Genomic DNA, 13,177 nt, shown 5'->3' on the forward strand with positions numbered 1-13,177 from the left:
ACTTGCAGGCAAAGAATAGCTCCCTCCACACCTCCCCTTGTATTTAGATGCATTTTTGGCTAGTGTTTCTACTAGAAACCCCATGTAATCATCTTGCAGTCTTCCTTTCTCCACTGCAAGCATATGATCTCATTCATGTGTATTAATCACATCACAGTTGGCACTAATCAAGGCAAGACTACAAATAGGGAAGGGATGGGGGGAAGGAACATTTACATCAATTAATTTTAGCAGCATCTTTATTGCAACAAAGAACCTGTAATAAAATGCAACAAAACTAATGTTTCACTTTACATGATTAAAAGCCATGTAGCTGAAAATGAGAAAACCCATAAACTTACTGGAGACATGCAATTCTTTTTATACAAGTCAATGCTTAAAACAGCAGGCACTTTATGTTCTAAAATTAAAGACCTGAACTCCAATTGTGCTGAACACAACATAAATTTGTATTTGGGTTATTCAAAAATAAACATACAAATATTACTTTTTCTCTCTGTGAGGGACTTCTGAAAGTCCCTTCTGATTACCTAGAACCGTCTCTTGACAAAATAAGAAAAGCAGGAGCCAGCACCTAACACTAACATGTCTCTATAATGTAGGCTGCAAGGTGGATAGGTGAGGCTGGGTAGGGTTGGGAAAGCGGGAGTCAGGGAAGTTTCCTTACTAATTTATGTCTGCTGGGAATGGACACTCACCTGCAAATCTCTTAGTTTAGACATGGCCATGTCTCTTTTCTTACTTCAAATAGCTCTAAGTTAGGCTCCCAGGCTTAAGCAAGCACTCTATTCTATACCCCAATTCCCAAATCCCCCACTACTAGGAAGACACATTTAGGGTTAACAGTTTTAATTAACTTCAGAATGTCATATACTAATTAGAAGTACTGCTTCATTAATAAGCATGCTTAGCATTTACTTTAGAATGGAAAAATTAACCATTTTATGTTATCTTTAAAATGTTTCATAGGAATATATTAATAAATACTTCTTTAAAATTTTGCCTTTTCTACATATCATTTAAACTACCATGAGTCAGGGCATCTGGATGGAGTCTAGTACCAACTGAACACTAACTGGCTGCATGGCCATGGGTATATTTTCTCCTCTCTCTACATGTAGCTTCCTCCTCTAACCAACGAGAACATTAGATTATATCAAAGATACAACAGCTTGAAAAATTTATGATTCTACAAGAGTGAGAGATCTTACAGGAGTCAATCCACCTAAAGAGAGAATTATGTTACAGACAGGTGGGATATACTTTCTGTAAGGAATAAAATAAGTAAGTAAAAAAAAGTAAGCATCAATATCTATATCTCATTCTGTTAAAAAGTAATGCATGCATTGTGACTTCATCCTCTTGTACGAGTCTTTCGAAATGAGCCAGCAATGGCAACAAGAGAAGACCCTTCATTCCAAAATGAATCTCCAGACAAAGAGGATACATAGTTTACGATACCTTCTGCTTCTTTCAGAGTAAGAAGGGCCCAGCAGTGATCACAGATGAGCAGCTACATTGGCTACTGCTTTAGGTGTCTGTGTCAGTCCAGTGTAAAAATCACCTATTATTTTCTCAATCCAATTCCATTCTCTTCAGAAGACTTTGTGAAAGTAGCCCACAAACAACTTCGGGATCACCCTGGAAAGACTGTTAGAAATGCAGATTCCTGGTCTCCACCCAAATCAATAAATCCAAACTTCTAAGAGTAAAGACTGCATTTCTTTTTAACAATAAGCACCCAGATGAATCTTAAGGAGATTCTGAGTCCCACTGCTCAACAATGCATAAGCAGCTCTACCTGATAATGGCTGCTCGAGTGCACCTGTTTATCAAGCCTGCAAAACCCACCTCATTGGATGTTTAACCCAGTGCTTTTTGGCTCTTTCCAAAAAATGTTGCTACTTTTATATACTCTTAGCCTTTCAGATGTTACCCTTCAGGGTGTGAAGAGTTTTAGTGACATTTCTACTGATTGTTTAAAATGACTACAATGTTTCCCACTTCAGTTTTTAAAATGAAACTCAGTCAAACCGTCTTTCTGGATGTGAAATCAGTCATATATTTTCCCCCTACAGAAGGAGAATGGCATTTAATGAACTGGAGCTTATAACAGAGGCATCCCTTGTCATAAGAGGAAAGGAGAGGCAAGAGGAAAACACTGGTGAATTCAAGAGTACATGAGGTTCTTCAAGGTTTGTTTCGGTAAAATGAGAGATGCCATTTGAAAGAAAGAGCCTTACTGGGTAAGAGGTTTCAAATGAGTAGATGTCTAAAAACGACTGGATACCATTTCCACTTTGCATATTATATAATAGATCCCTAGAGGGATAGATCCCTGGAGGCCAATCAGTTCACAAAAACCACCTTTGATAGTCAGATTGTATACTTAAATCAAGGGGGAAAATACTTTCTTGGGAAGAAAAATTACCCAAATCAATTTAATTTAACATTGAAAAAAATATAAACACACCTTGGTATGGGGAAATATCATAAACAAGAAAATCAATACATACACAGATAATAAGGGAAAGTGTGGTACCTATGATACAGTATAAATACACAAACAGTAAAACCCAATCCCCTTCCCAAGGACAAAACCACCAGGTCACCCTGCCATTTCTGGACCTCCCCCACCTCCCACGTGGCTCTCAATGATGAATTCATCTCTGATGCACGGTCATCACCCTTACTAATGGAGGCTGTGCTCTCTACGAGAGAAATCTACTCTCTGTAGTAGTGAGAAAGAAAAAGAGAGCAATTTTTCTTAGAGCGTTGTTTAAAAGTACCAGAAACAACTTTCCAAACACTGAGGCGTGTGATAAAAAGGGTCAAACTCACAGGTGCCTTCTCTGCTGCTGGCAATGTGACCCAATAACACCCAAGACTCTAAAATGACAGACTCCAATCAGCACCTGAAAGCCTATGAGCTCCCTTAACAGTCGAGTGCTAGGGCTAAACTAGGAAAATGTCATGGCCATTTCAGACATTGCTTAGAGGCTCTGAATGCTTAAAAATAGAGCCATGGCTAGCTGGGCATCAGTTTATGGTGGAGAGGTGGTCTGGATACCTCTTGAAGTTCACAATATCTAAGATGCTCAAATAATTTAAAAAGTTTAAATTTGTAAGGTTACCAAAATGAAGATGAAAATAACAAAAAAAATGAAAATTAGAAAAATAACTAAGGAACTTTTCCTCCCTGAATAATGTTAGTCTGTAACTGTGTTGGAAAGACAGTGATTTCTTCATTCTGGTTTCCTTTAACTAACATTCTAGCAGTTTAAATTTCACCCCCCAAACTTTTTCATAAGGATTTTTGGTCATATTTTACTTCTACTTGGTTCTTAAGCAGATCCTCTCCTTTTCCTCCCCCTGTCATTCTCCACACCCTGGCATCTCCCATCCTACCACAATTCCCTTCCATCACCCTAGAACGTTGGAACATTTCAGTAAGGAAATACTCAATGGAAACTAGCCCCACTAAATTTTCTGAAGAATACAAATCAATGTGTACTTTTCCCTTTTCTTAAAGAAGATATTGCCTGCAAATATTTAAGCTCTAACCATTTGATTAAAATTTTTCTGCCTGTAATTATCAATATTGTAAGACTAATTAAACCATGCTACATGTACAGTTACTTGCCTTTGTATGAAAGGAAAAACCCACTCTGTCATATCATCAGAGAGAACTATTTATAATAGATACAGCTGAAATTGGCTAAAATTGGTCAGAGCTTGAATGAAACAAATTAAGTGTTTTTAGGAGGCCACTAAGTTATCCTTGGAAAGTCATTAATGACTGGTTAAGTCATAGGTTTAATAGTGATTAGTTTATAACATGCTGGATACACCCCAAGCAATGAAGCATAAGCTATTCAATCACATTTAAGTGCTATCAAATCTGTAACTAGTCAGAGTTTCTGGAATTGAACCAAACCAATCACTAATAACATCATATTTTAACAAACTCAGAAGTATACCGTAAAAATACACTAATTAAGTCCATGAATTTTATAATGCTATTAAGAAGTGAAAATAAGGTAGTATGGATACATGGTGCTAATGTCCTATTTCTTTCAGTAATTCTCATGGTATTGCTGGGTCCTTTAGAAATACGTGTCATTCAATTTTGTGTGTGTGTGAGGTTATTAGATTACTATCCACAAGCTGCAGGCGCCTGCATGGCAACAAATGTACTTTCAGAAGTAGATGTTATGTGGCAGGTATCAAAGTGTGATGATCAATCCCATGTTTTCTATCGATTAAACCTCCTCATTTGGTTAAATAGCCAGTGTATACCAGAGTTCTACACAGGTCAAAACTAGATCACTTTCAGAGCAGCAATACGCGATCCAAGGTTTTCTTGAAGGTAGTGCAAAAGATGCAGTTCATAATGTTCTCCAGATTCAGGGACTCTTATGCTGTGTCTCTCCTGAGGATAGATCTTAAACAACAATAACAAAAAAATCAAAATACAGAAAGTGAGAAATGAATAATACATCTCCTTCCAAAGCTTTCCATAGAGTTTCAGCAGGATTAGTAATACAGAACACAGCCTCTCCAAGATACTACACACATATATCTGACACAAAGGCCGCTCCCCTTTTTATCATTCCTTGTGCACTCCAAGGCTTACAGAAGGATTTATGTATAGATCATTGGGTCTCCAAGTGTGATCTAGAGACATCTGGGCTCCTTAGAACCCCTTTCAAGGGATATGCAAGGTCAAAGCCACTTTCAGAACAATTTGCCTTTATTCACTGTGTTGGCATTTGCACCAATAGTGCAAAAGCAATGATGGGTAATAAATGTGCCAGTACCTTAGCATCAATCAAGGCAGTGACATTAAATTGTATTGGATGTCACCGTATTCTTTACCACTACACACCTATAGTAAAAAACCCAAAGTTTATTAAACTGCAACCCTTGAAGAGATGTCTTTTTAAATGTTCTCTGGTAGGGGCACCTGGGTGGCTTAGTCATGAAGCATCTGCCTTCGGCTCAGGTCATGATCCCAGAGTCCTGGGATCGAGCCCAGCATCAGGCTCCCAGCTCAGTGGGAAGCCTGCCTGCCTCTCCCACTCCCTCTACTTCTGTTCCCCCTCTATGTCTCTCTCTGTCAAATAAATAAATAAAATCTTAAAGGAATGAATGAATGAATGTCATGTGGCGATACAATGGAAAGAAAGCAGAAAGCACTTCCACTATTAGTGGTTCTAAAGGAAAAGCACTTATGAAACTGAGTTGCAAGCCACACTGCCACTTCTTTCTTTTTTTCTTTCCAAGATTTTATTTATTTATTTGACAGAGAGACAGAGAGAGGGAACACAAGCAGGGGGAACGGGAGGGGGAGAAGCAGGCTTCCTGCGGAGCAGGGAGCCCAATGTGGTGCTTGATCCCAGGACGCTGGGATCATGACCTGAGCCGAAGACAGAGGCTTTAACCCACTGAGCCACCCAGGCACCCCGCTGCACTGCCATTTCTTAAATGGAACTCCATTTTCAACTTGAAAGAGTGACAACTTGAAAGAGTGACTGGTGAAACAGAGTTGGGTATCTGGCAAACATCTGCACAAAAATGAATGAAGTGAGCTGGTCACTTCAAGAACAACACTGATAGTATTCATCACCAATGATGAATTTTGAGCTTTTAAGTAAAAATTAGAATTCTGGAAGACAGGACGCCTGGGTGGCTCAGTTGGTTAAGCAGCTGCCTTCGGCTCAGGTCATGATCTCAGCGTCCTGGGATGGAGTCCCACATCGGGCTCCTTGCTCGGCAGGGAGCCTGCTTCTCCCTCTGCCTCTGCCTGCCTCTCTGTCTGCCTGTGCTCGCTCTCTCTCCCTCTCTCTCTGACAAATAAATAAATAAAATCTTTAAAAAAAAAAAAAAAAGAATTCTGGAAGACTTGCATCTGCCACTATTAGCTCACGAGCTTCCCCAAACTTAAAGACTTTTCTGATGAGATCAGGGGTGTAATATTAATATATGTGATTTAAATAAAATAAAATAAAAGATAATGTAAAGAAAAATATATATATATGTGATTTAAAAAATACCGTATAATGAAATGAACCAACACTGAGAAGACTGACCTCACACAGTGAACCAGTATCTTTCAGATGACCAATGTATATGTAAAAAATCCATTAGAAGAACAAGATCCAACAGATTTTAATGTAACATAGTATGACATGTTTTATAAGTGGTGTCAGACTCCACACTAAAACTAACCTTTAAGAAACTAAGATCTGTCCAGTTTTGGTGTAGTAGCCAAGAAGAATATCCACAATTATCTGAAAAAGCTAAAATACTTCTCCCCTTTCTTAACTACATATTTTGTGAGGCTGAATTTTCTTCATGTAATAGTTGCCCCTTATCCACAGGGGCTACATTTCAAGACCAACAATGGATACCTGAAACAGCAGATAGTACCAAACCCTAAAGATAGTGTATTTCTTCCCATACATACCTACAATGAAGTTTAGTTTTATTACTTACTCAGACACAGCAAGAGATTAAAAACATAACTGATAAGAAAATAAAACAACCGTTAACAACATACTGTAATAAAAGTTACCTGATTGTGTGGTTTCTCTAAATATCTTGTACTATGCTCACTCATCCTGCGATGATGGGAGATAAAGTGCTTATGTGATGAGACGAAGTGAAGTGAGTAACAGGCCCTGTGATTTAGCGTTGGGTCACTAGTGACATGACATGATGTCAGAAAGAGGATTAACCATGCCTTCTTTTTTTTTTTTTTTTTTTTTAGAGAGGGAGAAAGAGTGTGGAGTGGGAGGGGCAGAGGGAGAGAGAGAATCCCAAGCAGTGCCCACATTCTGCATGAAGCCTGACATGGGGCTCCATCTCACAACCTGAGACCATGACCTAAGAAGAAAGCAAGAGTCCGACGCTTAGCAGATTGAGCCACCCAGGAACGCCAACAATCATCTGCTTCTGGACTTCGGTTGGCTAGGGTTAACTGAAACCTCAGAAAGTAGAACTGCACATAATGGGAAACTACTGTATACTTTAGCCAAAACAACACTTCCCAACAGACTGTGTATGGAAGTAGATGAGAGAATCCAGGTGTCTTCCTTAAGCAGACATTAAAGGGATTTTACAAAAATGTAAAAACAATGCTATTTCTTTCTTTTTTTTGTATTTTGGACAACAGTTTTTCTCCCCCACAAAAATTATGATTTGTGTTAACATGTAATAGTTGATTATTATTTTTTTTAAAAAGTATTTTAAATTTTTCTTAGTTTTGGGGATGCCTAGCTGGCTCAGTTAGAAGACCATGCGCTCCTGTTCTCGGGGTCGTGAGTTCGAGTTCCATACTGGGTGTAAAGATTACTTAAATAATAAATAAACTTTAAAAAACAAAATTTTTCTTAGTTTTAATACGTTCTTTGAGAAATATGGTCAGACAAAACCCACATAAACAAAAGCTCTTTGGTGTGCATAGGGGTCCTGAGACCAAAATGCTTGAAAACTGCTGCTACAGACAAACAGCTCATAGTTTATCTACATAAATCCTAAATTTCAACTGAGACATGAAACGGAAAAAGTAGTATTTTTCACTCTTAGGAATAATAATCTGTGAAAGAAGTACAAAGGAGGAAAAAAATGAATAGGTTATCTTTTAAAACCCTTTTTTTTTGAGTAATGGAGCAATGAAGGTGGTTAACCTATGGCTTTCTATTCCAATGTCAATATAAAAATTATAAAATTAAAATAAAATAAAAAATATAAAATTAAAAGACCATGTAAAGAAAAGCAAAGGAGGATACTGAATAGACTCCTGTCATTTTTTCCATGGTTACAAACTGAAAGCAGTTACAGATACACAAGTCATATAATCTAGTACTTAGCCCATATAGGTCATATAGGTCAGTTCTTAGTCCAACTTCAACAGAATAGGCCCATATTGGTCATATAAGCCAGTTCTTACCCAGCTTCAACAGAATCTTATTTTTTACCCAACTAGAGGCGCTACTAACTATGCCTATGACTTTAGATCTCTTAAGGAGAGAGCGGCCACAGCTGAAAATTCAGCCTTACTCCATAGTTAATTATATTTCAAAGTAATCAAATCACTAATCACTACTTAATTCAATCAGAAAATAAAAAACTCACCTGTAAATCATATGGCTTTCCAGCCCTCACTAAAAAACTCAGTAATATACTGGTGTGTGCAAAATGGACATTCTCATCCAAGAATCCATGTAAAAGTAGTAAACGATTTGGTCTAGAGAAATGAAAATATCACAGGATTAGGCAAAATAGAGTTCTTGGGAAAACCACTTAACTCCTTTGATCACAATTAACTATTGTTACTATTATAGTTATGTAATATATACAACTATATATAGTTATGTAATATAAAATACAATTATATAAAAACATATATAACTATGTAATACAGTTAATGTTAATAATAAAGTTAACTTCCTTATACTATAATGTTAAAATAAGAATTCAACTTTTTTTTTTTTTTAAAGATTTTATTTATTTATTTGACAGACAGAGATCACAAGTAGGCAGAGAAGCAGGCAGAGAGAGAGAGAAGGAAGCAGGCTCCCTGCTGAGCAGAGGGCCCGATGCAGGGCTCGATCCCAGGACCCTGGGATCATGACCTGAGCTGAAGGCAGAGGCTTTAACCCACTGAGCCACCCAGGCGCCCCAAGAATTCAACATTTTCAATAATAAATTTATAATACAGTAACCAGACACTACATGTAATGAAAAATTGTGTTTAATTTCTTATGAAGATATTGGCATATATCAATAATCATAGCACGTTCCTAGAGAAAGAAAAATCATAAACGTTGTCTATAGAATATATTTAAGCAGAAACATAATTTTTCACCTTGAAACAGTTATGTATTTAAACTTCTTTCAGCACAGTAATTGCTTCAAATATAAGTTGTAATAAAACCAGATTATATGAACTGGTCTGTAATTCAGCTTTGAGAACTAGTCATGCCGTTTGAGCAGTCTATAAAATATTAGTCTTGGTTTTACAGTATTTGTAGTTTTCATTATTATTAAAGACAAGTTTTAACACTACAATTTTAAATTTATAATCTTAATTTTAAAGCTTGAACTTACTCAGAGGGAAACTTTTCTGCTTGCATGGCCACAGATCCTAAGTAATAGCCCTGCTCATTCTGGTCAGGGTGGCCCATATAGCGTTCTGTGTAGCCTGTATCATAGAAGATCCACAGAGTGACTGGGGCCCCAGCAATAGCAACCTACAGAAGACAACAGTAACAGTCAAGTGTGATCCAAAAAAACAATGGCTAGCAATAAGAATGTGTAACTGCAAATTTATAGGCTAAAATTATCCTTAGGCTTTGGCCCCACAACTGGGGCTTACATGGTCTCAAGCAACTCAGAAAATCAAAGTGAAGTGCCAAGGTTAAGAACTTGATACTTTGTGAGTCAGTTAGCTTCATGCTCCACAGGTATGCCACATACTAAATCCTTAACCTGGGCTAGCTGAAATACACACGCCGGTCCCTTTGTTAAAAGGGGAGACTGAACTAGACAGAACATGTGAATGGCTCAGTGCAAACTCATTCCTGCTGCTGGGGGAAAAAAGTGTGACAAGTCTCAGCTCTATATAGGAAAGTAGCCATTTCTTTTTTCTTTTTTAGCCTCTGTTGGCAGTTCAGAATTTTAAACAATGAATGAAATATATTTAAGCACTAAACACTTTCCCCATTTTAAGGTTCCCACACAGTTTTATATTTAAATATTCTAATTACTTTCTCAACAGCTGCAAGTCTGGGAAAATTATGGCAGTTTTCAGAGTTTATTTTGTGGTTATTATAAAGAGTATCTGAATATACATGCAAAAGCAAAAACCCTATCATTTTCGTTCTTAAAATTATTTTTTACTGTAAGATAAAATCATGTTATTGAAATAGTAAAGAAGAAAAACATTTCTTTTTTATTTTTTTTAAGAAGAAAAACATTTCATAATTGCCATTCTCTTAACAACTTTTAACATCTTTATGTATTTCCTTCCAGCATATTTTTCTAGGAAGTTATTTATAAAATTGTAACCATCATTTATATATTTAATAGGTTATTCCCTCAATAAAGATTTACTTAGGACCTACTATGTGCCAAGAATTGTGCTTGGTTACTCAGGTTATAGTGATATGCAGGGCACACAAGTCCCCACCCTCAGAGCTTGCAATCCAGCAATTAAATTAGTAATTACAATTCAGTGTGTGTGTGTGTGTGTGTGTGTGTGTGTGTGTTTTACTAATCATGACTATCTCCCACAATCTTTGGCGTGTCTATAAATAGCTAACAACTGGCCATCAATTTGACAAGTGTTTTTTAATACATACATATAGATAGATACGTAAATATATATCTCACATGGCTGTTAGATACACAAATCTTAACATTCCATAATACTGCAAACTCTGTAAACCTTCAGAAAATAGACACTTCCTCATATCCTGAATTGACAGAAAAGTCAACCTCTATTGCAAAAAGAAATACAGTAGGAAGTCACATACCCTGAAGATATCTGACCTCTGCATTAATGCCATCAGGGAGAGGTATCCTCCGTAGGACCAGCCATGGATGCCCACACGATCTAAGTCAATGAAATCATATTGAGAAGCTAGATACTGGAGTCCTTCCACCTGATCATCAATTTCTATTTGACCCTGTCAAAAAAGGGAGAACATTTCACTGATTCTGATAAATAGAAGTCTCATTACCAGAGTGTTTTTAAAGCTGAAAATGGTTTTTACTAAAAATACCTGTAGTTTTAAAGAATTAATTATAAATTGAGATTCTGTTGCCCAAAAAAAAATTATTTTAAACTCTATTCAGCGATAGGGGCCTATAGTTTCTGTTGCTAGCCAGTCCTAGAGTTTAGTTTCCCCTTAGTCACAAAGATCTTTCCTACTGAGACCCAAATTGTCCCTCGCTATATGGGTATTTCCCCCTTCCATTTGTTCTGTTGTCTGCTAAGAGGTCAGCATCTTCCTTGTAACAAGCCTTCCTATACCCAAAGACAAAAAATCAGCCCCCTTAAATGGTTGACTAAATTTACTTCTTCTACGTCTAGGAACTGAACATACACTACTTCTTTAATGTCCTATTAAGTCCTAATTCCTACCACCACCACCCTGTCTGTATTACTAGGCCTGCCAGTGCACACAATCTCACTTCACTGAGCCAAAAACAAAAATAAAAACAAAAAAACTTACATGAGAATACAACATAAGGTCAAAGAACTGGCTGTGGGAGAAAATCCCATGTCTTACTCAGCATGTCCAATACACTGGCAAACACAGTAACTGCCTTACTGTGTAAAAGGAACATCGGATTCTCATCATTTCCCAAAGCAGCAGAAAGGACATGGGGCATCTCTAAAAGGTAGCATTTAAAGCTTCCTGTAGAGAGAAAGAGGCTTGTCACAAGGAAGGCACTAATCAGTTGGTTTCTCTCTTCACAGAGGACAGAACAAATCTCAATTATTCCTCTCAATAGGGCACAGGATGCTGAAAACTACGGTGCTCCTTTCTGGCTAAGCTGGATATACAACATAGAAAGAAAGGGTATTTCTCTGTAAAAGTGGTTCTATCTCAGCTCCCTGCAGTTATATACAGGTAAACAGGTAGACGTGAGCTAGACTACTGAATATCAAGTTGCATCTTCCCTCCCAACCCTGAACTCTAACACAGACACACACAGACAAACAGACACACACACATTCTCTCTCTCTCACTCATTCACAGCCCCTTTTCCCAACTTCCTCTCTGAGATTTCATACCAAACAATGAAACACAAAATGTAAATGTCTTTAAAAGAAAAATGTTTGTATGCTCACACACCATTTTGTATTTAAAGGCGCCTTCAAATTTAAGCCCTCGGTGACAGGATCCCCTGTTGTCTATCACTACAACCACATAACCCAGAGAGGCTAGGGTATTCAAGCGGAAATACTTGACTCCTTTAAATCGATTATTCACCAACTGCACCTGAGGAAGAAATACAACTTCAGTGAAATTTATTATATGGTAGCATAAAAAAGCATTAAGAGGCAGGATGCTGTGGAAAGTAGAAAGCTTGAATTTTTTGTATTATTTTGCTTTTAAAATAAAATTTTATTTTCTTGTAGCAAGAACACATCACAAGATGTACCCTCTTAACAAAATTTTAAATGTACAATACAGTATCATGAGCTATAGGACAACGTTGGACAAATCTCTAGAACTTATTCATCTTGCATAATTGAGACTTTGTACTAGGCGATTAGCAACTCTCCTATTCCCCCTCTCCCTCATTCATTTTTAAGTTAACTTAAATTTCTCATGTTTATGTTGTTTCTTTTTCTTTTTCAACTTTACAGTCAAGGTCCAGGGGAATTACTGAGCAACTATAGACTTTAAAACTGCAACCAAGATACTCATTACATACGAGACAAGAGATTTAAACTGCCCCCTAGAAAAAGGTACTAAAGGGGCGCCTGGGTGGCTCAGTGGGTTAAGCCTCTGCCTTCAGTTCAGGTCATGATCCCAGGGTCCTGGGATCGAGCCCCGCATTGGGCTTTCTGTTCAGCAGGGAGCCTGCTTCCTCCTCTCTCTGCCTGCCTCTCTGCCTACTTGTGATCTCTCTCTCTCAAGTAAATAAATAAAAAAATTTTTTTTAAATAAGTAAAAATCTTAAAAAAAAAAAGTTACTAAAATCATTATTGCTACCCTGAAGAAGTGTGTCATTCAAATGACGGAGACAAGGATATTAAGATCATTTTTCTTTCCTACCAGTCTCTTCTGGGGTTGTCCCTGACCAGTAGCAGAAAAATTTAATATTTTAATGAAACACTGTGACCAGTTCAGTTTCCTTTTTCCTGTTATACAAATCAGTGCAAAAAGTATTATAATTCTTAAACCACTTATCACACTATCATGTTTAAAACTGACTGAGAAACTAAACACACGTTTAGTGCCTTAACAGAAATAAACTAGAGAAAAGAGGGGGCGCCTGGGTGGCTCAGTGGGTTGGGCCACTGCCTTCGGCTCGGGTTGTGGTCTCAGGGTCCTGGGATTGAGTCCCGCATCGGGCTCTCTGCTCAGCGGGGAGCCTGCTTCCTCCTCTCTCTCTGCCTGCCTCTCTGCCTACTTGTGATCTCTCTCTGTCA

The 13,177-nt window shown here is 37.6% G+C and overlaps 1 protein-coding gene across 3 annotated transcripts in view; it reads right to left on the reverse strand.

Annotated features, from left to right (window-relative positions):
• Positions 1 to 221: 221 nt before the first annotated feature.
• DPP8 (dipeptidyl peptidase 8) overlaps positions 222 to 13,177 on the reverse strand; it is a 67,976-nt gene continuing 55,020 nt past the window's right edge. For 2 of the 3 annotated variants that reach the window (XM_044231521.1, XM_044231522.1), the window contains exons 17-21: positions 11,871 to 12,017; positions 10,542 to 10,694; positions 9,115 to 9,257; positions 8,140 to 8,251; positions 222 to 4,444 (exon numbers count right to left, since the gene is read on the reverse strand). In XM_044231521.1, the coding sequence (XP_044087456.1) occupies positions 4,322 to 4,444; positions 8,140 to 8,251; positions 9,115 to 9,257; positions 10,542 to 10,694; positions 11,871 to 12,017 (678 nt within the window). In that variant the 3' untranslated portion in view covers positions 222 to 4,321. Of the gene's footprint in view, positions 4,445 to 8,139; positions 8,252 to 9,114; positions 9,258 to 10,541; positions 10,695 to 11,255; positions 11,430 to 11,870; positions 12,018 to 13,177 lie in introns of those variants that run through there. The other variant, XM_044231523.1, reaches the window with a different exon arrangement.

The sequence above is a fragment of the Neovison vison genome, chromosome 13 (genome assembly GCF_020171115.1).
Source record: "Neovison vison isolate M4711 chromosome 13, ASM_NN_V1, whole genome shotgun sequence".
Classification (NCBI taxonomy): domain Eukaryota; kingdom Metazoa; phylum Chordata; class Mammalia; order Carnivora; family Mustelidae; genus Neogale; species Neogale vison.